We start from the raw sequence: 23,825 nt of genomic DNA, 5'->3' as shown, positions 1-23,825 counted from the left end.
TGGAGCTTTATTGATTATAATTTTTATTGTGTTATGATCTGAAAAGAATGCATTTATTATTTCTGCTTTTCTGCATTTGGTTGTGAAGTATTTATGCTCTAATACGTAGTTTTTTTTATGTAGAAGCCATGTACTGCTGAAAAAAAAAGGTATATTCCTTTCTATTACCATTCAATTCTCTCCAGAGGTTTATTAGTTCTAACTTTTCTAAGATTTCATTCACTTCCTTTACTTTTTTCTTATTTTTTGGTTTGATTTATCTAGATCTGAAAAGGGGAAGTTGAGATCTCCCACTAATATAGTTTTACTATTTATTTCTTTTTGAAGTTCATTTAATTTATTCTTTAAAAATTTAGAGGCTACACCATTTGGTGCATATATATTTAGTATTGCTATTATTTCATTGTTTATAGTACCTTTTAGCAAGATGTAATTTCCTTCCTTATCTCTTTTATTTAGATATATTTTTGCTTTAGCTTTTTCTGAGATCATGATTGCTATTCCTGCTTTTTTTTACTTTAGATGATGCACAATAAATTCTGCTCCAGTCCCTTACCTAAACTCTATGTGTATCATCCTGTCTCAAATGTGTTTCTTGTAAACAGCATATAGTAAGATTCTGTTTAATTCACTCTGCTATCCACCTTGGTTTTATGGGTGAGTATATCCAATTCACATTCACAGTTATGATTATCAACTGTGGATTCCCCTCCATTTAATTTTCCCCTTTTGATTTTGCTCTTTTTCCTTTCACTCTGTTCTTCCTCACCAGTGTTTTGCTTTTTATTCCCCCCTACTTCCCCCTCCCTCCTATTACCACCCCTCTCCCTTGTCTTATTCCCCTTTCTACTTTTCTATAGGGAAAGATAGGATTCTATACCCCAATGAGTATGGTTGTTATTCCCTCTCTGAGCCAGTTATGATGAGAGTAAAGTTTAAGCAGTGCCCATTATCATTCTCATCCTCCCCTCCACTGTAATAGTTTTTCATGCCTCTTTTGGTTAGATAATTTACCCCAATTTCATCTCTTCCTTCTCTTTTCTCTTGGTGCAACCCTCTTTTTCACCCCTTCATTTTTCTTTGCATATCATATGATCCTAATTAGCTTACTTCTCCACCCTCTATTTAAGTATACTCCTTCTAACTGCTCTACTACTAACAATAATTTTTAAGAATCACAAATATCCTTTTTCCATGTAGAAATACATACAGTTTGAGCTTCTGGAGTCCCTTAAATTTTCACTTTCTTATTTGTCTTTTTAGGCTTCTCTTGGGTCTTGTGTTTTGACTTCAAATTTTCTGTTTAGGTCTGGTCTTTTCCTCAGGAATGCTTGGAAATCTTCTACTTTATTAAATGATCATTTTTCTCCCTAAAGAATTCATTTTTATCTGGATAGGTTATTCTGAGTTGTAAACCTAGATAGACACTAGGTTATAAACCTTCCAGAATATCATATCCCATGCGTTCTGAACCTTTAATGTGGAAACTGCTAAATCCTGTGTGATCCTGATTGTAACTCCATGGTTTGAATTGTTTCTTTTTGACTGATTGCAGTATTTTCTCCTTGGCTTGGGGGCTCTTGAACTTAAATCTTATATTCCTGGGAGTTGTCATTTGAGGATTTCTTTCTGGAGGTGATCTGTGGATGCTTTCTACAGATCATAAATCACAGATCTGTGGATGCTTTCTATTTCTATTTTATTCTCTTGTTCAAGAATATTTGGGCAGTTTTCATCAATAATTTCTTGCATTATGATGTCCATGCTTTTTTTTTTTTTTTTGATCATGGCTTTCAGGCAGTCCAATAATTCCTTAAATTGTCTCTCCTGGATCTATTTTCCAGGTCAGTTATTTTTTCAATGAGATATTTCATATTTTCTCCTGTTTTTTTTCATTCTTTTTATTTTGTTTTATTGTTTCTTGATGCCTCATGAAGTTATTAGCTTCTAATTGCCCAATTCTAATTTTTAAGAAATTATTTTCTTCTGTCAGCTTTTGAGCCTCCTTTTTTCATTTGGCCCATTTCCTCTTGCATTGCTTCCATTTCTCTTCTCCATTTTTTCTCTGCCCCTCTTAAATGACTTTTGAAATGGACTTTTTTTTTAAATTTGTATTTAATTAATTGATTTAGAATATTTTCCCATGATTACATGATTCATGTTCTTTCCCTCCTCTCCTTTCCCCCAACACTCCCCCAGCCAACAAATAACTCCACTGCGTTTTCATATGTCATTGATCAAGACCTATTCCATATTATCAATATTTACATTCAGGTGATCACTTAGAGACTACATTCCCAATCATGTTCCCATCGACCCATGTGATCAAGCAGTTGTTTTTCTTCTGTGTTTCTGTGTTTCTGCTCCCATAGTTCTCTCTCTGGATGTGAATAGCATTCTTTCTCATAAGTCGCTCAGAATTGTCCTGGATTATTGCATTGCTGCTAGTAGAGAAATCCATTACATTTGATTGTGCCACAGTGTATCCATCTCTGTGAATATGGTTCTCCTGGTTCTGCTCTTTTCACTCTGCATCAATTCCTGGAGGTTGTTCTAGTTCACATGGAATTCCTCCAGTTCATTATTCCTTTTAGCACAATAGTACTCCATCACCAACAGATACCACAATTTGTTCAGCCATTCCCCAATCAAAAAGCATCCTCTCATTTTCCAATTTTTTGCCACTACAAAGAGCACAGCTATAAATATTTTTGTATAGGTCTTTCTCCTTATTATCTCTTTGGGGTACAACTCCAGCAATGGTATGGCTGGATCAAAAGGCAGACAGTCTTTTAAAGCCCTTTGGGCATAGTTCCAAATTGCCATCCAGAATGGTTGGATCAATTCATAACTCCACCAGCAATGCATTAATGTCCCAATTTTGCCAGATCCCCTCCAACATTTATTACCTTCCTTTGCTGTCATTTTGGCCAATCTGCTAGGTGTGAGGTGGTATCTCATAGTTGTTTTGATTTGTGTTTTTCTAATTATAAGAGATTCAGAACACTTTCTCATGTACTTATTGATAGTTTTGATTTCTTTATCTGAAAAGTGGCTATTCATGTCTGTTGCCCATTTATCAATTGGGGAATGGTTTGATTTTTTTGTACAATTGATTTAGCTCCTTATAAATCTGAGTAATTAGACCTTTGTCAGAGGTTTTTGTTATAAAGATTTTTTTCCAATTTGTTACTTCCCTTCTAATTTTGATTGCATTTGGTTCTGTTTGTACAAAACCTTCTAAATTTAATGTAATCAAAATTATTTATTTTACATTTTGTAGTGTTTTCTAACTCTTGCTTGGTCTTAAAATCTGAAATTGACTTTTGAGCTCTTCCAGAATCTGAGTCTAATCCATATTTTTCTTTTGGACTTTTTGTATGTTTTGCTTTGCTTTCACTGTCCCCTTCTGTGTCTGTGTCTTGCTATTTGTATCCATAAAAATTCTCTATGGGGGGTAGCTGGGTAGTTCAGTGGATTGAGAACCAGGCCTAGAGAAGGGAGGTCCTAGGTTCAAATCTGGCCTCAGACACTTCCCAGCTGTGTGACCCTGGGCAAGTCACTTGACCCCCATTGCCTAGCCCTCACCATTCTTCTGCCTTGGAGCCAATACACAGTATTGACTCCAAGACGGAAGGTAAGGGTTTAAAAAAAATTTTTTTAATAAAATAAAATTCTCTATGGTTAGGTCCGTTTTTAAAAAATGTTTGCTCATTTTTCCTGGCCTTTTTAAAGGTAGGCTCTGTTTTCTGGGAGGTTAGGACACCCTCTTAAACTTCAGTCCTTCCTTGATGCTACCCTTAGCTTTATTTCTGGGTTTCTGAAAGTTTCAGTTTTCAAAAATGAATTCTTAATAAAAGAATTTCACACATTGCTATTAAAAAAGACCAAAACTGAGTAGAAACTTTTAAATACAAATACAAGAATTAAAAGAAACCCAGAAAGGTATATATAGTTGAGCAATTGGAAAGGACTATATGAAGATGAAATGCTTCCATTCTAATAGATGGAGAAGAAACAAGTGCCCTTCTGAAACTTAATGTCTTCCATTTTTATCACAGGTGTTCAATAAGACAAATGATACCTGGGCGCAGTTTTGTTTTGATAATATATGTATATAAGTGTATTATATACATATATAATCATTGATCATCTTTAAAGAAGAAAGGGAACATAGCAGAGAAGAAAGGAGGAAGGAGAATAAATATCTTAAAATAGAAGTAAAATCTTGTGTAGTAGGAATATTTGGTAGGAGCACTAATTAAACCCTACCCCCATTCAGGTTAGACTAGTTTTTTCCTTAAAAGGCTCTGAAACATTCCGCAAGATTTGGGTAGGGGAACTAACGGCTCAGACTACTGACGTTGCCTCCTAATTGAGTACAAAGCAGCAACAAGGATCTTGAAAAGTTGTCAGTTTCTAGGCAGGTGAGTCAAAACAAGAGCTTCGCTCATCTGAATTTTTGGGGCGGATCATGAGTGGCTTCACAGGGAAAATGGGACTTGATCTAGGTCTTGAAGTAAATGAGATTTCAGACCGATAAGTGAAAGGAGTTCATTGAAGGCGGAGGAGGCAGAGAACTGAAGGAAATGAGAAAATTTGCACAATTACATAGGGCCAGGAAGGTAGCTTGGGAACCTCCTAGAGAATGAAGAGAGCATGCCATTCACCTTAAGACAAAGAAAGGGTGAACTTAAAATGAATAATCTTGGACCTTTCTGGTTGGGATTTTTTTTTGCCTGACTCTGTGGATCCGTAGGGAGGGATTTGTTTTGTCATTAATTTGCTCAATGTGGGGAGGGAGCGGTGCAGTGAGAAGAACACATTAAAAATTTTAAAATAGAAAGGTAGTTTAGCATCGCAGCCTAGGGATAAGACTTTCAACAGACTCTCCAGCCTGTCCAATGGAGATACTTGGCCTCGCTCCGTACTAGTCGGGACCAGCCAATTGAAGGCAGGCAAGGGCGGGGTCTTGCAGATTTCCTCAAACATTTTCAACCTCTCTCCCCGCCCGGGGAACGAAAACGAGCCTGTGGCAACTGCTTCCCGCTCACTCGGACCTTCCCGCCTCTTCCCGGAAGCAATGATTTTGCCTCTAGGCCCCGCCTCTTGCTTTCATACGACCTATCAGGACCTATCTGTCTAGTCCGGCCGGAAGCCGCCTCCGTGGTGTAAGACTGAAGCTGGGCTGAGGGAGGAAGGAAAGAGCAAGGGCTCCATCACCTTGGAAACGACGCCTCCTGGCTCCGAATTGAGTGCCGGGACGGGGCGGGCCCCTGGCGTGGGCGACCATCCTTCGCCATCGTTTCAGAGACCCATCAGATCCTCAAAATCCCAGGATCCCGAAACCTGCGGTCTCTGATGCTTCGGCTTCCTCTCAGCCCTTATAACCAGCTTGTGGAAGACAAGCTGCAGGCCAGCTGCAGAATTCAGGTCTTGGGAGCTCTAGCCTCTTGTCCGAACTCTGGCCTGAAGACCTCTGGACCAGTCCCAGGAATGCTCAGAAAAAGCCAGGGTTGGGGAGGGGAACGAGAGGGATGGAAGTAAAAACACCTGCCCTTTAATTTTTTTTTTTTTTTTTTTTTTTTTTTTTTACTTTTCCATTTGTAAGTGTACTAACTACTATACAGAATGACTTCAAAAATTTCAGTTGTGACAAGTATGACCATAAAAAAGTGATCCTATCCAGGTACTCAGAGCCACTGATGGGCAGCCCCAGTGCTACACTTAAACGTTAACCTCAAAAACTTAAAAGACGTAGAGGGATGCCTGAGGGCTTTAGTTGTGTGTGTGTTGTGCTGGATTTGTGGGAGAAACTGAGACAAGAATTACTCAGAATGGGAGATCTGCCCTAATGGAGAAATTACATACAGCGTAGACCCATCAAAGTAATATAGATGCAAACCAATAGATACATATTTGTATTTGTAAGCTGACAAAAGTGGCATTAGATCTAAAATAAGGGATAAAGATAAATATAGGCCATAGTTTTATTGGATTAACAAATAAATTAGGCTGAACCCTAAGGCCTATAGACTTTTATGTAAGTATTGCCGTAGATGTCAGTTTTCCCACAGATTTTTTTTAAAGATTTTTTATTTTCATTTCCAAATTCTCTCCCTCCACCCCTTCCCCAGTCATTGAGAAGGTAAGAAATACAATATCTATATTGTATATCTATATATACATATGAAGTCATGCAAAACATTTCCATATTAGCCCCCCCAAAAAGCAAGAAAAAGTAGAAGAAAATATGCTTCAATCAGCACTCAAGAGTTCGTCAGTTCTCTCTCAAAGGTGGATAGCATTTTTCATCATGAGTCCTTTAGCACTGTCATGAATCATTGTTTTGCTCAGAAAAGTCAACCTTTCTACTGCTGAATATCATTATAATCTTGCTGTTACAGTGTGTAATATTCTAGTTCTGCTCATTTCACTTCCTATTAGTTCATATAGATCTTCCCAGGTTTTTCTGAAACTGTCCTTTTTGATATTTCTTATACAATAGATTCCATCATAATCATATATCACAATTTATTCAGCCATTCCCTAAGGGATAGCTATCCTCTCAATTTTCCAATTCTTTGCCACCACAAAAAGAGCTGCTATAAATATTTTTGTACATATGAGTCCTTTCCCTTTTTCCTTGATCTCTTTGGGGGATACAAACCTAATAGTAGTATTGCTGGTCAAAGGATATGCAGAGTTTTATAGCCCTTTGGACATTGTTCCACAATGATTGGACCAATTCACAATTCTCCTAGCAGTGGGATCTATTTTTTCCATATCCCCTCTACTTTTATTTTATCATTTTACCTTTTTGTCATGGGTGTAAGGAGGTACCTTAGAGTTCTTCAATTGTTATTTCTCTAATTATAGTGATTTATAGCATTTTTTCATATGACCATAGCTTAGATTTCTTCTGAAAACTGCCTGGGTCCATTTATCAATTGAACATTCCTATAGATTTCTAATCCCCCTCCTAACCAAAACAAACAAACAAACAAAGAAAAAAAAAACAATAAGATCTCCCCAAATGGAAGTGGTATGGGTCAATGATTTTGAAATAATCCTTTGCTATATCCTGCACAGTGTCATAAATCAACCAGAATTTCATAATGGAATAGAATAGAGAGGCTATCCAAAAATACTCTACCCTTTTTTTGCTTGACTGTTCCTAAAGAACCAGTGATGACATTGAAGATCCCTATTGACTTGTTGTCTTCACTACTACCACAGTCTCCTTGTCCTCTGAATGCTTACACCTTGATTCTCCCAGTCCCAGGTTTCAAAGAGGAATCTTCCCAGATCCAGTGGCCCAATTATGTTAATAGGTTATCCAGATGATGCCCTTCTTTTTGCTGTCCAAAATGGTGAGTGAGAAAATCTGAGGGCAAGAGAGCTGGGTTGGAGTGCATTTGTGTCTTAGAAAATAGTGGCATCAGTATGGTAGCCTGAATCTAAGATGCAAGTAAATGCTACAATTGGAATTAGACTTACAAAAATTGAGATAATACACTATGCTCCTTTTTATGACCTTTTACTCCCAGAACCAAAATATATCTAACTCCTTCTATCGAAGGATATGACAATGTAGAACTAAACTGATTCTAGATATTTTTGACTCATGGGAATACATATTTCTCTTAGGAAAAGTGAGGACACCTGTATCTTCTCAATAGGAAAAATACAGCATTATGTGACAGAACTATATTATTTGAACCTAGCTATATATTCTCCCTTCCCTATAACTGGGCCAGAATTAAAGTTATCTTGTTCCTTTTTCTTCAGCCTAATAAGACTTGAGGTTTACGGGGGAAGAGGGTTCCATTTGGGGAAAAGGTCTTGTACTTGGGATGCTGGAACCTATGTTCAAATTCCAGTTCTGCCACTGTATTATCAAAGCATGCAAGCTTTCTATGCTTCAGTTTCCTTTTCTGTAAAATAAGTAGTCCAGACTAAATTAATTCTAAGGTTCCTTCTAGCCTATATCTGTGATTCTATGTCCCTTTAGTTTTATCGTTCATAGGAGGGAGAATTAAGGGGAGAGAAAGTAGAAAATGTGGTATTAAGTGCAAAGTGAAGTAAAAAGAATCATAAAACCAAATATATTCAGTGACTCCAATAATGTAAACAAAAAGAAAATAAAAGCAAAGTCTAGGAGCTTTGTAAAATTGTAATAACAAATCTTGGCTCCAGAGGAGATATAAGATAAGGAAATGTACCTCTTCCTTTTGTTGGAGAGGTGGGGAACTTTGTGTACAAAATTTATATACCTAGTCAAACATGACTGTGGATTGGTTAGTTTTGCTTTAACTTTTTTTCTGTGTTGTGAGGAAAGGTAGAAAAAGGGAGAAGGATGATAATGGCTGATATTAGAAATGATTGATATGGAAACAAGGCATCCAAAAAATCTTTTAAAAACAAATAAGGAATGGTCTTCAGAAGGACTGACTAGTAATAAGGAAGGAATCTGGAGATGTGCCTTCCAAATGCATAAGTTAAATGGAACCCCTAAGTTCCAGAGTTCTGATGGATAAAAGCCCACCAAACTTCATCAAAGAATAGTGATACTAGAGAAAAAAACAAGAAGCAAGATCAGGGAGTTTATCTAATCAGAAGTTCATGTCTCAGGCTACGGACAAAGAAATAGTTCCTGCCTAGCTTTTTAGCCCATAATAAATCATTTGTGGAAAAGGGCCAAATCTGGAAGCATCTCCAGAAAGACCATACAAAAAGAAGTCTTGCTATGGGAAATACTTGTTTCTTATACATCCCCCAAATGCATATCATCTGAGAGGAAATGTTTTTAGACAATGAATAACTCTTGTCACCTGTGGGAGGAAGGTGAGGTGAGAGAGTGGAGTACTTAGAAAGTAGAAGAAACTTCAACCACTGTGGAAGTCTCTTTCTCAGAGAACCCTTGGCTCAGTGTGCTACCACCACTGGGACAGCAACAGTAATAAAAAGGGCATTACACTTAGAATCAAAGGGCTTGGATTCAAATCTCTGCAGTACTCTTTGTACCTGTGGACATACTTCATCACTTGGAGATCTTATTAACTCATCTTTAAAATGAGAGGATTGTGATAGATAAATTAACACTATGGTCTCCTGTCCTTTCTAGCCCTTATCCCTTCAAGAAATCTAAGCTAAAATGTTTTAATTGTCTAAGACCTGTGTAGAATTTGCCTCCTGGCTTTAACAGAACAGAGGCAGAGTGGTACAATGGAATCTGAGCAGTAGATTTGTAGTGAGGACCCAGGTTAAAATCTTACCTCTCCCATGTAACTAAGTCATTTAATCTCTCGTCAGAGGTATCAAACGAGCAGTCAGTATGGCCCACAGCACTTTTAAATGAGGCCAGAAGCAGAATGAAATGTAACTGGGAGATATTTAACAAAATAAATACAATTAAATGTAGATAATGTTACATTCTTAAACAGCATACAGCCCACCAGAACCCTTATGTCTGGATTAGTGGCCCCCATTTCTATTTAAAAAAAACAACCCTTATCTTCTGTCTTAGAATTGATACAAATATAGGTTCCAAGAGGAAAGAACAGTAAGGGTTAGGTGGTTAAGTGACTTGCCCAGGATCACACAACTAGATAGTGGCTAGGCTAAATTTGAATCAAGGTCCTTTTAACTCCAGATCTTTGGCACTCTTATCTTAGCCACCTAGTTGCTCCACTATATAGATTTTCTTTTCTTTAAATCTTTTTCTGTCTTAGAACTAACTCTAAGATAGAAGGGAAAATAAGGTCTAGGCAAATAGAATTAAGTGAGTTGCCCAGAGTTACACGGCTAGGAAGTGACTCCTGTTTCTATGCGAGTTTGACATCACTGGATTAGATGGTCTCTGGTGTCATCTTCCAGTTCTAAAACAAATCTTTCTGAAGGAGTAGAGTTTGCAGTTATGTGCTCAGTTACTTCCCTGAAGGTACTCTTGAAGGCATTGAACAACAAACCTAATCTGGGGTCCTATTATATAATGCTTATGGGGAAAATATATATTCTCCATAGTCAACAAAAAGAGACCCTTTAATTGTCCCTAATAGAGAAAAAGTTTTGGAAACGTCCTATTCCAGTTCCATTCACAAAATGAGACTTGCAAATGAGTACATGTAGAAGTAATATCAAAAAAACTTGGCCTAGACATGCATAGAAAATCAGTAAAGATTCCATATGCAACCAGATGCTATAATACAAGGACCTACTAAACAACTCTATTTGGTCAAGGAAATTATAAATTTACTTCAAATGTGGCAAAGGAAGAATATAAGGGCTTAGAAAAACAGTTTTCCCTAAGAATAGCACTAAAAATCCATCTGGTCAAATAAGCATTCTGGATGCAAATAGTCCAAATGATCTTATAATATAGGAGTGTTCATACCAAACACAAGCCTGGTGGTGTGTTTTGAAACCTCTAGCTTCTCAGTAACCTCAAAGATTTTGTCACAGAAAAAGCAGAGGTCAAAAAAACATTGACAGCTCAAACAGATACTTAAGGCCTTCTAAGTGCAGCTCACAATGACTATTATTCAAAGCTGGTGGCCCTGAGAAGGCCAAGACATTACTTAGACTGTTTTGATCCAAGGGAAAAAAATGGCCTAAAGGATATCTCTATCAAGTCAAGGACCCTTAAACCCCTATATGATTATATAAAACCATCATTGCACTTTTTGTTACAATAAAGAACTGGAAACAAAAATAAATACCCTTCAGTTGGAGATAGATGAACAAGTAAATTGTGATATATGAATATAAAGGAATATTATTACATCATAAGAAATGATAAATATTACATGTTCAGGAAAGTATGGAAAGACTCGAATGAACTGATATAGAATGAAATCAGAAGAAAAATATAAAGGACGACCACAATAATAATGTGATAAGAAACAACTTTAGGAGATCTCAGAACTCCAACCAAATCACTGCCCAAGTATGACTTCAAAAGGCTTATGACGGAAGGGCAGCTTAGTAGCAGCAAAAGCTGAAACCACTTTAACAATCCTTCCCAAAAGACTAATGATAAAACATACATCCCACCTTTTGGCAGAGAGGTGGTAGATTAGAAGTACAGACAGAATGAGGAACACATTCTCATACATGGCCAATGTGTTAATTTGTTTTGCTTTGACTAGACTTAATTGTCTCAAGAGAGGCCCACTAGAGGGATGGTCTAGGTTAAGTGGAAAGTGATAAAAGAATGAAATAACAGAATAGCAGTAAAAACATTTTTTAAACACACAGAAGAAAACTATACCCAAGGGAACACAGTGGTTTTGTTACTATCTTGTTAAACTTAATATGCTATTTCTTTCAACTATATAACAAGTTCACAGTTTCTTATACAATCTTGTTCTTTGTGTGTTGAAATGTTTGTGTGGGTAGCCAAATTCATAATAAAAAGAATTTTTTTTAAAGATCAGAAGAGAAACTTGCAAAGAACTGGATTTAGGTGGTAGGAGAGAAAGGAAAGAAAATGGAAAAGAAAGGGTAGGAGGAAACAAACTCTAATATTTGTAGGACCTAGCAAGAATAGTCTTCTCATTCCCACTTCCTCATTTCCCTTCTTAAATAGGAGAGATAAGGATTTTTTATGGGTTCCTGGTGTCTTTTTTGGAATTGACTTTTCCTTGCATTGTTGGAACAGCCCAGGTTCCTGGGACAGAAAACGGGAGGATATCAGGCAGAACCTTGGTGTTCTGGCTGAATTGATAAAATACTTGGCTACAAAAGTTTCTTTATTTGTAAAAAGCCAGGGGAGACACAACAGGTTACGGATCAGCTTTTCACATTTAAGGATCTGAGGGGAGTGGACTGCCTTCAGGGGCATCTGGACAGATACGCTTGAGAGGAGGTGCCCCCTCTGATTCTTCAGTTTCCCCCACAGCTGCCTCAGGCACAGGGGGCACTGGTTCAAAGACTGGGTAAGCTTCAGGAACCTGGTGAGGAGGAACTGGGGATAAATTCTCCTAGATTCCAAAGAATCTTGCCCTCCCCACCCCACTCCCCACCCCCCAAGTCTTTCCCACATCCTGAAACCTCTTTCTCCAACTTTTCTCACCTCAGCCTCCAGTAACTCAGGCACAGGCTCTTCCTTGGTCAGCATTGGGGGTTCATCTGTCCCACTCATAGTCACACCCCCTGGATCTGTAATAACAAAACAGTAGTTTACCCCAGGGAACAAGAAGTTCCCAATGGGAAGGCAGTGGACAGGTTGTTTGAGTTCTTACCTCTCTCCTGTCCCAGCCTTGGGGGCTGGGCCTCCTCAGGAGTCCCATCTGGTGGAGCGGTAGGTGAGGCTGGTCTGCTAGGCTGAGGAGTGCCCCCTGGACTGGGCTCTGTGCCCTTCTGCAGGGAGCCCTCTGAGTGAAAGCTCTGATTGCTGTTCTCATCTGCTAGGGAGAGAGGCTGGAAGGGATGGGCCCTGGCTACTTCCACTCCCTCTGTCTTAGGATTGATCCCCTCTTCCTTCTCCCCCCACCCAAGACTTCCATTCTCCCACCCTCCAGATGCCCCTACATACCACTGAGGTCAAGCAAGATGAGAGGACCACCTCCTCTTGGACTGGCTCCCCGACCCCTCCGTTCCCTGACTCGGGGTCTTTCAGCCCCACCTACCACCCGTCGACGTTCCTGCAGAAGAGAAAAGGAAAAGGGAGTTCAAGAATTTTAGAGGGGGAAAAAAGATATTAGTTAGTTGGAAGAGGGAGCAGGAAATTTTCCCAAGAAAGAGGAAAGAGTAAGAGCCTGAGGGAATTCAGCTGTTATCAACAAATATTCATTAGGCACCTTTGGTGTTCTGGGAACTGTGCTAAGGTATGGAGGGGATACAAATTTTAAATTAGAGAGCAGTCCAATTAGGAAGGTGGGCCACATAACAATAATCTAAAGGAATACATGATCAGTGCATTACAGACCTGGGAAGAGTATTCTATGAGTTTAGGTGGAGGGGATGCAGCTATTATTGATGGAGGTCAGGGAAAGCTTCATGGAAGAGGTAATATCTGAGTAGGGCTTTTTAAAATGGGTAAAAATTCAACAAGTGAAAAGGGAGTTGGGGCATTTCAAGCACAAGAAATTGGCAGAAAACACAGGGAACAGAAAATAGTCTTTGGCTTACGCAGGCAGTAAAGATAGAAGGAAGCTGCATGGGAGAAATCTGCAAAGCTGGGTGATGCCTACTTGTGGTGGGCCTTGAATGCCAGGCAAAGAAGCTTGATCTTCAGCAGTCCATAGAATATTTTGGGCAAAGGAGTGACAAGACTAGATGTAGCAAACTGAGGGGATGTTGTTTCCCCCTTTTTCCCTCCCCCTCCCCAATATCTCTCAGCAGGATGAAAGATGGAGCTAAACACTATTGTAATAACCCAGGTGTGTAAAATAATGAGAGCCTATACTAGTACTAGGGTGGTAGCAAGTAGAAATAGAAAGGAGGAGACAGATGCAAATGTCATTACGGTGATAAGACTCACCAGAGCTTTGTAATCCATAGAAAATGAGAGGGAAGAATCAGTGGTATGGGGGGCCTGGGATAAATGGTAGTGACTGACAAAAATGGGTAAATCAGGAGGAGAATCTGGTTTAGGGACAAAAGACTGGTAATATTACAAAGAAGAGAAAGAAAAGAAATAATAGAGATTGAGAGTGTTGTAAGAGAAATAGAATTTTCTCACCTCCTCATGTGGGTCCACCACAGGCACCCACTTGTAGATACGGAGGGAAGTGTCTCCCACTGTCACCCAGCGTTTTTCCCTGGGGGGTGATCCACAGAGCCCAGTCAATCAGAGCCAGAGATTCCAAGCCCAGACACATAAACATACACACTCACTGTTTCTATGGCACAGCTATCTTTGGCGAAAAGAGAAACATCAACCTAGTGGGATGCACCTTGATATCCCTAGCTTTGGAGGGTGGTCTGCTCCAGACCCTCTCACCCCTCTCACTTCATGTTACTGCCCCTCTGCCCTGCTTCAAACCCAAGCCTTCCAGCCCTTGGGGCCCCAGCTCTCACCATCTCCGGACCTTTTCGATGGTTGCCATCACCTTCTTGATGTCATCCTTGGCCCGGCTCCTGGTCTCAGCCCTCACTGTCCGGCCCGCCATGAGATCTGAGGTGTTGTTTCTTCTGAGGCCCACCTGCCCTGCCCCTGGGACCCTGGTTCTGACCCTCCTGAGCTCCCCTCTCTCTGGGTCACTTGCTGCCCCTCGAGCTCCTTCTCCTTCTTGCTCAGTTTTGCCTCTTCCTCTCTTCCAGGCTATCTCTTTTTCCCCCTCACCCTCGTTCCCTAGCTTCCTGTTTCCCCCACTTCTCGATCTCCCCGTCAGTTTGTCTGTTTCACTCCCTCTCTTCCTTTCCCTGTTGGTTTTCCATCCTGTCTTCCTGCTTAAAAAAAAAAAGAAAGAAAGAAAATGTTCCTTGCTCTCCTCCCTTCCTGGTGCTGTCTGTTGTCTTCCCTTCTCCCTGTGAGTCACTCTTCCTGCCTCCCTCACTGTCTCCTTCCCTTTCTTGTGCTCCCTGTCGTCAGTGTCTGTCTCCTTCCCTGTCACCTCTCTCTAGCTTCTCCTACGCTCCCGCCCCTACCCCAGCCACCCCCTAGTTCTGCTCTGGCTTGGGGATTTCCTTGCTGCAGCCAGGAAACCAAGGAGCAGCAATCCCCTGGACCAGACACTCCGCCCCCTGTCCTGACTTACTCCCCGCCCACCCTGGCTCCCCCACAGCGCCCCCTGCCCTCCAGAGACAGGACAGGGTCTGGCAGCAGAGGCAGGGCCAAAGCTGGGGACAGGCAGAAGGGGAGGTCCCTGCCCGACTTGGGTTTGAGCTCCTTTGACTGCCCCCTTGTGCCAGTGGAATTGCTGCCTCTGTGCGTGTCCATGTGTATCTGTCAGCAAGTGTGTATCACTGTGGGCATTGATGCAACTGTATCGCACTGGCTATATAACTGTGCTGTCCTCCTGAGCAGGTTTGTGAGGGTCCTCACTGCGTGCAGCCAGCATCTCGGGGGCTCTGGTGGGGCTGAGCCGGGGAGCTCAGGGTTTATAGAGGGTGTCACTTGTTTCTTTGCTGCGCAGGTGCCCTGCTAATCGGATGTCCTTTTAAAACGGGTGTCTATCGGTCTGTCTGTCAGTCCTTGTCAGTTTAATTGGTGGGACTGTGATGTGACTGTTATCCAAATCTGGTAGCTGATCTCTTGGGATCTGCACATCCGTGTCATTTCTAACACAGCTCTGGGGCTTCCCTTATCAATCTCAGCAAGTTCCTTTCTCCACCCCACCCCCCAACTCCTGGGGGACAGTTCCCTCGGTGTCTCCCCAGGAAAGATATCTAGTAGGCACATTCTTCTCATTCCAGGCATGCCAGTTCCCTCCCTGAATCCAGGAGTCCTCCTCTTCCTTCCCCCCACCCCCACCCCAACTCCTGGCTTCTTTCCTTTCAACTGCCCTCTCAGAACTCCGACAGTCCCTGCCCCTTTGCTGTCTGGGTGACCTCATCAGCAAGGTGACCCAGTTCTCTGGCCATATCCTAGACTAGGGAAAAAGCTGAAGCTCTCCAGGAGGGAGCACCCCGGGATTCTTTTGATTTCTATCTCCCCAAGACCTATAGTAACCCCTCCCAGGCCCTTACTCCACTCCTTAGGGCAGGGCTGAAAGGTGAGCTCAGGGCCCTGGAATCTGGGCTTGGGGTGAGGTGGGGGGGAGTTTGGGGGTGGGCCCTGATTGGTTAATAGTGAACCACGCCCCCTACCCCCCCTTCTCCCTCCCTCCTTCTTCTCTGAGAAGGGGAGGAGGGGGCGTGTAGGGAGCCGGGACCAGCCAGGGAACGGAGGGGGCCAACATGAGCCAGAGGGAGGGAAACGAGGGTAAGGGACTTCTGGGCAGAACACTTGGGTCTTGGAAAAATTGGGTCTAGAAAAGGAAGCCGGGAACTCGGACAAGATTGCAGGTTAATAGTTGGAGCTTGGTTCGGACCTACAAGTTATATGCCTGGTGGTGTACTGTAATGTCTGTGTCCTGGAAAGGAAAGCTTAGTGGCTGAGGAGCAAAATGTATGAATTGTGAGGAAGGAAAGGAAGGAGCTGAATAAGAAAACGGGGGGAAGGGCTTGGAGGAAGAAACCAAAAGAATAGGACTTGAGGTGGAAGTGGGGCTTGGAACTGAGTGGGGGAAACTGGACACCTTATCTGTTGGAGAGGGAGAAAAGTCTGGGGTTAAAAGTCTTTGCCAAAAATACTGACCTCAGACTGAGAAGTTAGAGTCTGACTTAGAGTAGGAGGGTCAGTTAGTGACGAGGTGAGGGGACTGAGATGTGTGTGGGGAGGGGAAGAACCTGCAAGGAAGGTCCTTGGGTTTTTTTTGTTTTGTTTTGTTTTGTTTTGTTTTATGAGAACCTGAGCTAAGTGATAGGTTATCTGAGTTAAGGGAGGGAGGGTGTTGGGAGAAAGTTGGGGATTGTGGGTGGGGAGAGGGAGAAAAGAGAGAGGAGAGAGAGGAGGAGGAGAGAGAGATTGGGGGTCAGATATGGGTTAAAGAACTTGGTCACCTTTGCCTGCTGCTTCCTTCTTAATAGTCCATCCCCTACAATATTAAGCACCATGTGCCTAGCCACTGCTCAAATTCTTTGCATCCTGGGAAATGTAGTTTTCTTCAAGAAAAGAGGAAAGAGCCAGGATGTGTAGTCAAGAGTTTTCTATAGCCTAGAGCAGGGATTCTAATTTGTTTTTGTTTGTTTGTTTTAATATTTTGATAATGATTTTGGTATAATTACTGTGTATTTTATCTTATGCATTTAGAAACAGAATTCTGAGAAGGGGTTCATAGGTTTATATCAGGTCTGCCAAAAACTCCTGCCCTAGTCTTGGCTTGGGGGGTGGGGGTAGGGGTGGAGGGGGTTATATGCAATGGGAATAGACTATAAAAGAAACTTGTTAGGATGGCTTTTTCTAATCCCTTGAATAACTGAACTCCCAGTTTAAAAGGAGTCTAAGGCCAACCCAAGATATTAATCAAGATTGTCAAGATTCCAAAATATAGTAGATTTCATCAAAGGGTATACCTAAGTACTATGATAGATAATCACCTAGGAATTGTGATTATCTGAAGTATAGTCTCAAGGCTCCCCTCCAGGTCCCACACTTCCTTGCCCTCCCCTACCTCCAGCCGATATAAATCAATTTCTCCTTTCAAATAATAGGGTAGGGTAAAATTGGCATAAGGGGAGAATGTGGAACCAAGCCATGAATTAGTCACTAAAGATAGTATACTATGGGAGGAGGGGAAACCTGTCATGTCAAGGGACTTGGGTTTTGCTCCCTCCTCATCCCTCCCCTGTCCCCTCCAGTGGACTTACAGTCCCATTCCTCGGCCTCATCTTTCCCCCACCTTGAGGCCAAGATCCGTCAGACCCACAGCCTTGCAAAGCTCCTCACTAGCTATGCTGAGCAGCTGCTTCAGGAATATGTGAGTATGGGGGTGGGAGATGTTGGGGTGGAGGATGAGAGGAGAAAGGATGGGGAAGATTGCTCAACACCCTTTGAATCAATAAATTTTAGGGCAAGCCCTTTTAAGACAATCTAAACTAACCCCACTGTCATACAAAAGAAATTGAGAAGTGGACAGAACTTGCCCAAGGTCACACAATAAATCAATATTAGAACTAGAATTAGTGGGTGCCACCACCCCCTTGTGGGTGCTGCAGAGGTGATGGCCACAGGTGCATTTGGGGGTGGTAAATAACTGTAAGGGGGCAGTGACAGTATGTGACAGGGGGCACTAAGTAATTTTTTTTTTTCTGGAAAGTGGGTGGTAGGCCAAAAAAGTTTGGGAACCACTGAATTAGAAGGACAGCTAAAGTGGCACTGTGTATAGAGGCTAGGCCTGAAGTCTGGAGGGTTCAAATGGGACCTCAGACACTTCGTAGCTATCTGACCCCCAGGAAAGTCATTTAACCCTGATTACCTAGCCCTTTCTGTTCTTCTATCTTAGAACCCATACTAAGGCAGAAGGTAAGGGTTAAACAAGAACAACAACTAGGATTAGAATCCAGGGCCACTGATTTTCAGGCTAGAATTCTTGACGCCAGACTTGACTTTGTCTTAAAGAGGAGACAGCTTCAGAATTAGGAATAAGGAAGAAAAGATTTTGCTCCCACATACTTAGTTTCAGGTCAATTTGTTAATCAGCAAAAAGCTGTATCCTTCTGCCTAACAGACTCCCTCCCACCCCACCTGCTTCATTACCACCAGACTTCCCAGAGAAGCCATTGTTTGCTGATGAGATAGAGACATTAATATGTACTGGCATAAATGAAATTGGTGGAAGGTAGGAGGGAAATAATAAGCCATGCATCCAAATTCAAATCCCAGTGGTTTATGGATTATATATTGTTAGATTTTGCTCTTTCGGACTATACATGCTACAGGATCTCCCCATGAACACTGAGTTACTAGAATTGGAAAAAATACAGTGCAAAGGCAGCTAGGTGGCACGGTGCCAGGCCTGGAGTCAGGAGGACCTGGGTTCAAATCTAACTTCAGACACTTCCTAGTTGTGTAACCCTAGGCCAATTACTTAACCCAATTTGCTTAGCCGCATTCTTCTGTCTTAGAATTGTTACTAAGAGAAAGTAAAAGTTTAAAGAAAAAAAAAAACTACCCTACAAGTGGCAAAGAACTAGGTTCTTTTTCTGACTCTATGATTTTTATGTGACCTTCAACATCTCACTGTCTATTCTGTACCTTAGTTTCCTCTAAAAATGATTCTAGAGGGGACAGTTGGGTGGTTCAGTGTATTGAGAGCCAGGCCCAGAGATGGGAGGTCCTAGGTTCAAATCTAGCCTCAGACACTTCCTAGCTGTGTGACCCTGGGCTTAACCCCTGTTGCCTAGCCCTTACCGCTCTTCTGCCTTAGAACCAATACCCAGTATTGATTCTAAGATGGAAGGTAAGGATTTTAAAATAAAACATAAAATGATTCTAGATCCTATCATCCTAATTGGGATCCAGCCTTGCCAAGGGGAGAGCTCTCTTAGGAGTGAGAACAGATGCATTCTACCAGTAGAACATTGGGGTTTGGGGAGAGTGGGGTTTAGAGGGAGTGGAGAAGAAAGATCTTGTGTAACTGGTGAGGGGGACTTTGATAGCACAGAAGATTAGTTCTCCTAATGAAAACCAAGCAAGAGATGCTAGGAGTCCAACCAAGGTTGGTAGAAATAAGATATGTTTTTATCCTAAAGGGTTCCTATTCAGAGGAATTGCTCTTGCTTGGGACTTTTATGGTAGAAAGATTTATTTCCTTAGGTGGGATCCTGCAGGGAGGGCCTATCCAAGGGGAGGAAATGACTCCTCCTAATATGTCTCCCCACCCTTGCCTTGCAGGTCCAGCACCAAGGGGACCCATTCGGGCTGCCCAGCTTCTCTCCCCCAGAGTTACCAGTGCCTGGGCTCAACTCCCCAGCCCCAACTCATTCAGGGCTCCCCACCCTTGAGCGGCTGCAGCTTGATGCAGCTGCCCTGAACTCACTGTCCCCACTGCTGGACACCATCTGCCGCCTCCAGGCTGACCTCAATCCTTTCGCTAGCCGGCTTCTCCGACGGCTAGAAGATGCCTCTCACCAGTCAAGGGCACTTGGGAATGCTATAGAGGTTGTTCTGGGGGCACTAGGTGCAGCCCCAGGGCCCCCAGGGCCCCACCCCATACTCCCTGAATCTCCTGGGGTCTTCCTGATTAAGTTGTTAGGCTACAGAGTATGTGGGTTGTACCAGGAGTGGGTAAGATGCACAGAAGGTGACATGGGTCAGCTGATGAGGGAAGGGCTAGGCTGAGAAAGAAACCCACCTCACCCTACATCTTTCCCCATGAAGGGCCACCAATTAGCTTCCTTCTCACCCCATCCTCATCTTGGGTCACCATCCCTTCACCAGCACATCTTTTTGTTTTCTCCAGTTCATTCTCTCTTCCCCTGCTATTCAGCTTTGTATTGGGCCCTAGGATCAGTCAATATCACTACAGAAGAAAATTCCAAGACATTTCCCCAGAGGAGCCTTCAGCCCACCTTGTCTCCTACGACATTACCCCTAATGTAACCCCAGGCCCCCATGGATCTATCTGGTTCCCTATAACACTAGGCCCCTCCTTTTACCCCTCCAAACTTTTTTCCCTTCCTCATTCCTCTAATCCCCTTATTCTAGCAACACGAAGCTTTGAGGTCTGTGAAAAAGGTTCCCTGAAAGGAGATTTTTATTTCTGAAAATAAATTAAGTTTTTGGTAAAATAAAAACAAACAAACATATTCTTCTATGTACAGTTCTTGAAGTTGGGAGGAAGAGTGGTTTCTTGGGGTAGATTAAGTGCAAACTTGAGTGACACAATATAAATAGGACATTAAATAAAGGAATTGAGAATCACTAGACAATGACATCCTTCCTCCCGAAGGGCCAGAAAATGAAAGGCTATTGAGTGGGGAATAGATATGATTTGAAGAAAAAGTGAATGTCATACTTTAAGTTGTAGAAAATATATAGGAAATGGCTAGCAGGGCAGCTAGGTGGCTTAGTGGATAGTCAGGTCTAGAGATGGGAAGTCCTAGGTTCAAATCTGGATTTAGATACTTCCTAGCTGTGTGACCCTGGGCAAGGTAATTGAGATTATGTGACTTGCCCAGGGTCACAAGCTAGGAAGTATCTAAGTCCAAATCTGAACCTAGGACTTCCCATCTCTAGAGCTGGCTCTCTATCCACTAAGTCACGTAATCCCAATTACCTTGCCCTTTACTGTACTTCTGTCAATTCTAACGGAAAGCAAGGCTAAAAAAAAAAAAAGGAAGAAAGGAAGGAAGGAAATGGCATTTGTTGAGAGGTGGTAGGAGCCCAAAGTCATGGGTACTGAGGTAGACTTAGTGAGGAAATTAATTCCTCAAGAGGTAGGAAGTGAAATCCATTCACACGGGACATCGTACCCTGTACTGCACATGTCTAAACAAGTATGAACATTTAAAATAACTAAGGCTTATCCATAGAGAATTGGCCTGAAACCACCCATTCACACCCCTCTACAAAGGTAATCGTGTCAGCACTGCCAGGTACAGCCAACACCACTGGAGAAAGCCATTTTGGGGGGCTCTCTACTAAGCAGGAATGATGGGGTGATCAGGCCAATGACTCCAGAGGGCCCAGAGGACAGATAGGTGGCAAGCCTTTGGGGAGCTGGCTGGCCCCTAAGAAATAGCACATTGCAAATCTTTCCCTTCCTCTCAGAAATGTGCACATAATAGGACAGGAAAGTGTCCATGGTGAGGATTGAAAGTTGCCATTTCAGACAGAAATCCAGGCTGCTTCCTACGTCACATATTTGGCCTTAAGCAGTGCCATGTCCCGTACAGCCCTGTCTGTCCAGTGTCCGTATTCCCGGGTTACCACATAACCTCGACATTTCCTCTCAAAGGCAGAGGCTCCAAAGGGTGCAGGGCCAAGAGAATCCAATTCAGGAGGAATGGACACCCCCAGGGCAGCCATGACAGAAACCATATTGCCCATCAGGCCCTGGGCCCGGAGCCTTGCAGCTGCCAGCTGAGAGAGCAGCACAGAACTGCCAGGGTTCAGGTCAGCCTGGTCATCGCTCACAAGCTGCAGATGCTGGGCCAGGGCCGAGAAAGCACCTCGGGCCTGGAGCAGTCTCTCACCGTCTCCCAGGCCGCGCCACAACATGAAGGGGACAGCTGCAGGGGGTAGGTTGCTCAGCTGGAGCTCAGGGGCTGAGAAGCCTGGGTCGCTGAAGGGGCTGCCTTGGTACTGGAGCTGTGGAAATGATAGAAAGCATAGAGAGTGTAACCAGGCTGCTGAAGTCATATAGGTCCCTGGGTGATGCAAGGGAATAAATGCAGGGCCTGGAGTCAGAAAGTCCTGAGTTTTAAATCCAGTGTCTGACGCTTTGTGATCTTGGACAAGTCACTTTCTGCCTCAGTTTCCTCAGCTGCAAAATGGAGATAATGATAGTTTGTTGTGATAATCAAATCATCTAATAGTAATAATTATATATAATCAAATAATAATAGAGTAACATCAGCATTTATCAGCACATAATAGGTATTTAATAAATGTGCATTCCCTTCTTCCTCTATTCTTAAAAGAGGAAGATTTTCTACCCCATTTCAAGTGAAAGGGTTTAGGTGATACAGTGTATAGATCACTGGGCTTAGAATCAGAAAGACTTGAGTTCAAATCTTACTTCAGATACTAGCTGGGCAAGTCAGTTAACTGTGTTTGCCTCAGTTTCCTCAATTGTAAATTAGTGATAATACAATTACCTTGCAAAGTTGTGAGAATCAAATGAGATATTTACACAGTGCTTGACAAAGAGTAGGTACTATATAAATGCTTTATTCTCTTTCCTTTCCACCTTCTTTGATTTTCTATAATCACAGAATACTATGAATGGAAAGCACCTTGGAGATTATTCAGTCATGGAGCCTTGAAGTTGGAAGAGGCTTGAGAAGTCTTCTCTTCAATTCATACCTGACACGAGAATCCCCTCTAAGAATAGTAGCTGACATTTATAGGTTCCTTTCAGGTTTGCAAAACACTATACTTCACCACATTTGATGCTCCACCTAATCCTGTGAAGTAGGCACTGTAGGTGCCACTATATCCATTTTATAGATGAGGAAAATGTAAGAGAAGTAAATTGGCTTGTACACGATCACGTGGCAAAAGTCAGAGTTGAGATTCAAATCCTTTTCTCCCCTGATTCCTAGTCAATTGCTCCTATTACACCAACTACATTTTTATAATATCCTTGACCAAGACCTCTTATGATGGGTAACTTACTACTTACAGAGACAGCTAATTTCCCTTTTAGACAATTCTAATTTTTAAAGAAATTTTCCCTTCTATTAAGCCTAAATTGACCACTTTGCTATTTCTACCCTTTGGAAGTCAAATAGATCAAGGCTAATCTCTCTTCCACATACAGACCTCCAAACAGCTATCATCTCTCACCCTCAGCCCAATAAATGTGAAATGTTAATCTTCAGTTTAAAGAGAAAAAAGAATCTAGGCTGCAGAGAAAAGAACTAATTTGCTCATATACTTAGTAGCAGAGATGGGCTAGAAACAATGGATATGCTAGTAAACATTTAACAACAGTTAACAGTTTTCCAAGAAAATAAACATAGGTTGTGATAGAATATATAAGAAATGATGAGCAGGCTAATTTGAATAAAACTTGGAAAGAACCACACTATATAATAAACAGTAAAATGAGTAGAACCAAGAGAACGTCATACACAGCCACAGTCTTGAAGAATAAATTGTCAATGTTACCTCCAGAGAATGAACTGAAAGGTGGAAACATGAAAGACATCATTTAAATGAACATGTGGGTCTCCTGGATGATACCTCCTATGATGAAGGGAAGGGGAGGGACTAGGACACTTATGAATAAATTCTATTAACAATAAAGGAAAAAAATTAATATAAAAAAATAAAAACATAGAACAAATGTAGGGAGGCAGTTAGGGCACAGTGGGTAGAATGCTAGGTCTGGAGTTGGGAGGATCTGGGTTCAAATCTAGCCTCAAACATTTCCTAGCTCTATAACCCTAGGCAAGTCACTTAACTTCAATTGCCTACCCCTTGCCCACCTGTCTTAGAGTTGTTACTAAAACATAAAGTAAGGGAAGAAGAGAAAGAAAGAAAGAAAGAAAGAAAGAAAGAAAGAAAGAAAGAAAGAAAGAAAGAAAGAAAGAAAGAAAGAAAGAAAGAAAGAAAGAAAGAAAGAAAGAAAGAAAGAAAGAAAGAAAGAAAGAAAGAAAGAAAGAAA

At 41.9% G+C, this 23,825-nt stretch overlaps 3 protein-coding genes across 5 annotated transcripts in view; 1 reads left to right on the top strand and 2 right to left on the bottom strand.

Annotated features, from left to right (window-relative positions):
• Positions 1–11,740: 11,740 nt before the first annotated feature.
• On the bottom strand, positions 11,741–14,677 carry BCL7C (BAF chromatin remodeling complex subunit BCL7C). Of its 2 annotated transcripts, none has more exons than XM_044657390.1 (6): positions 14,026–14,677; positions 13,688–13,766; positions 12,539–12,647; positions 12,246–12,410; positions 12,077–12,162; positions 11,741–11,954 (listed from the first exon to the last, which is right to left on the bottom strand). In XM_044657390.1, the coding sequence occupies exons 1-6, from the start codon at positions 14,115–14,117 to the stop codon at positions 11,808–11,810; spliced, it is 678 nt and encodes a 225-aa protein (XP_044513325.1). In that variant the 5' UTR covers positions 14,118–14,677; the 3' UTR covers positions 11,741–11,807. The 2 variants fall into 2 exon arrangements, with proteins under 2 accessions (XP_044513325.1, XP_044513326.1); XM_044657391.1 differs by having other exon boundaries at positions 12,246–12,407; positions 14,026–14,676.
• A 1,142-nt stretch (positions 14,678–15,819) lies between these two features.
• On the top strand, positions 15,820–20,285 carry CTF1 (cardiotrophin 1). 2 transcript variants are annotated; one of them, XM_044657389.1, is made up of 3 exons: positions 15,820–15,871; positions 17,350–17,468; positions 19,385–20,285. In XM_044657389.1, the coding sequence occupies exons 1-3, from the start codon at positions 15,847–15,849 to the stop codon at positions 19,829–19,831; spliced, it is 591 nt and encodes a 196-aa protein (XP_044513324.1). In that variant the 5' UTR covers positions 15,820–15,846; the 3' UTR covers positions 19,832–20,285. The 2 variants fall into 2 exon arrangements, with proteins under 2 accessions (XP_044513324.1, XP_044513322.1); XM_044657387.1 differs by lacking the exon at positions 15,820–15,871 and having other exon boundaries at positions 17,187–17,468.
• Positions 20,286–21,343: 1,058 nt separating this feature from the next.
• Positions 21,344–23,825, bottom strand: part of LOC123249581 (cardiotrophin-2-like) — a 3,803-nt gene continuing 1,321 nt past the window's right edge. The window contains exon 3 of the mRNA XM_044678655.1: positions 21,344–21,802. Within this exon, the coding sequence (XP_044534590.1) occupies positions 21,344–21,802 (459 nt within the window). The remainder of the gene's footprint in view (positions 21,803–23,825) is intronic.

Source organism: Gracilinanus agilis, chromosome 1 (assembly GCF_016433145.1).
Source record: "Gracilinanus agilis isolate LMUSP501 chromosome 1, AgileGrace, whole genome shotgun sequence".
Taxonomy (NCBI): domain Eukaryota; kingdom Metazoa; phylum Chordata; class Mammalia; order Didelphimorphia; family Didelphidae; genus Gracilinanus; species Gracilinanus agilis.
This window is presented reverse-complemented; position numbering and strand designations above follow the sequence as displayed.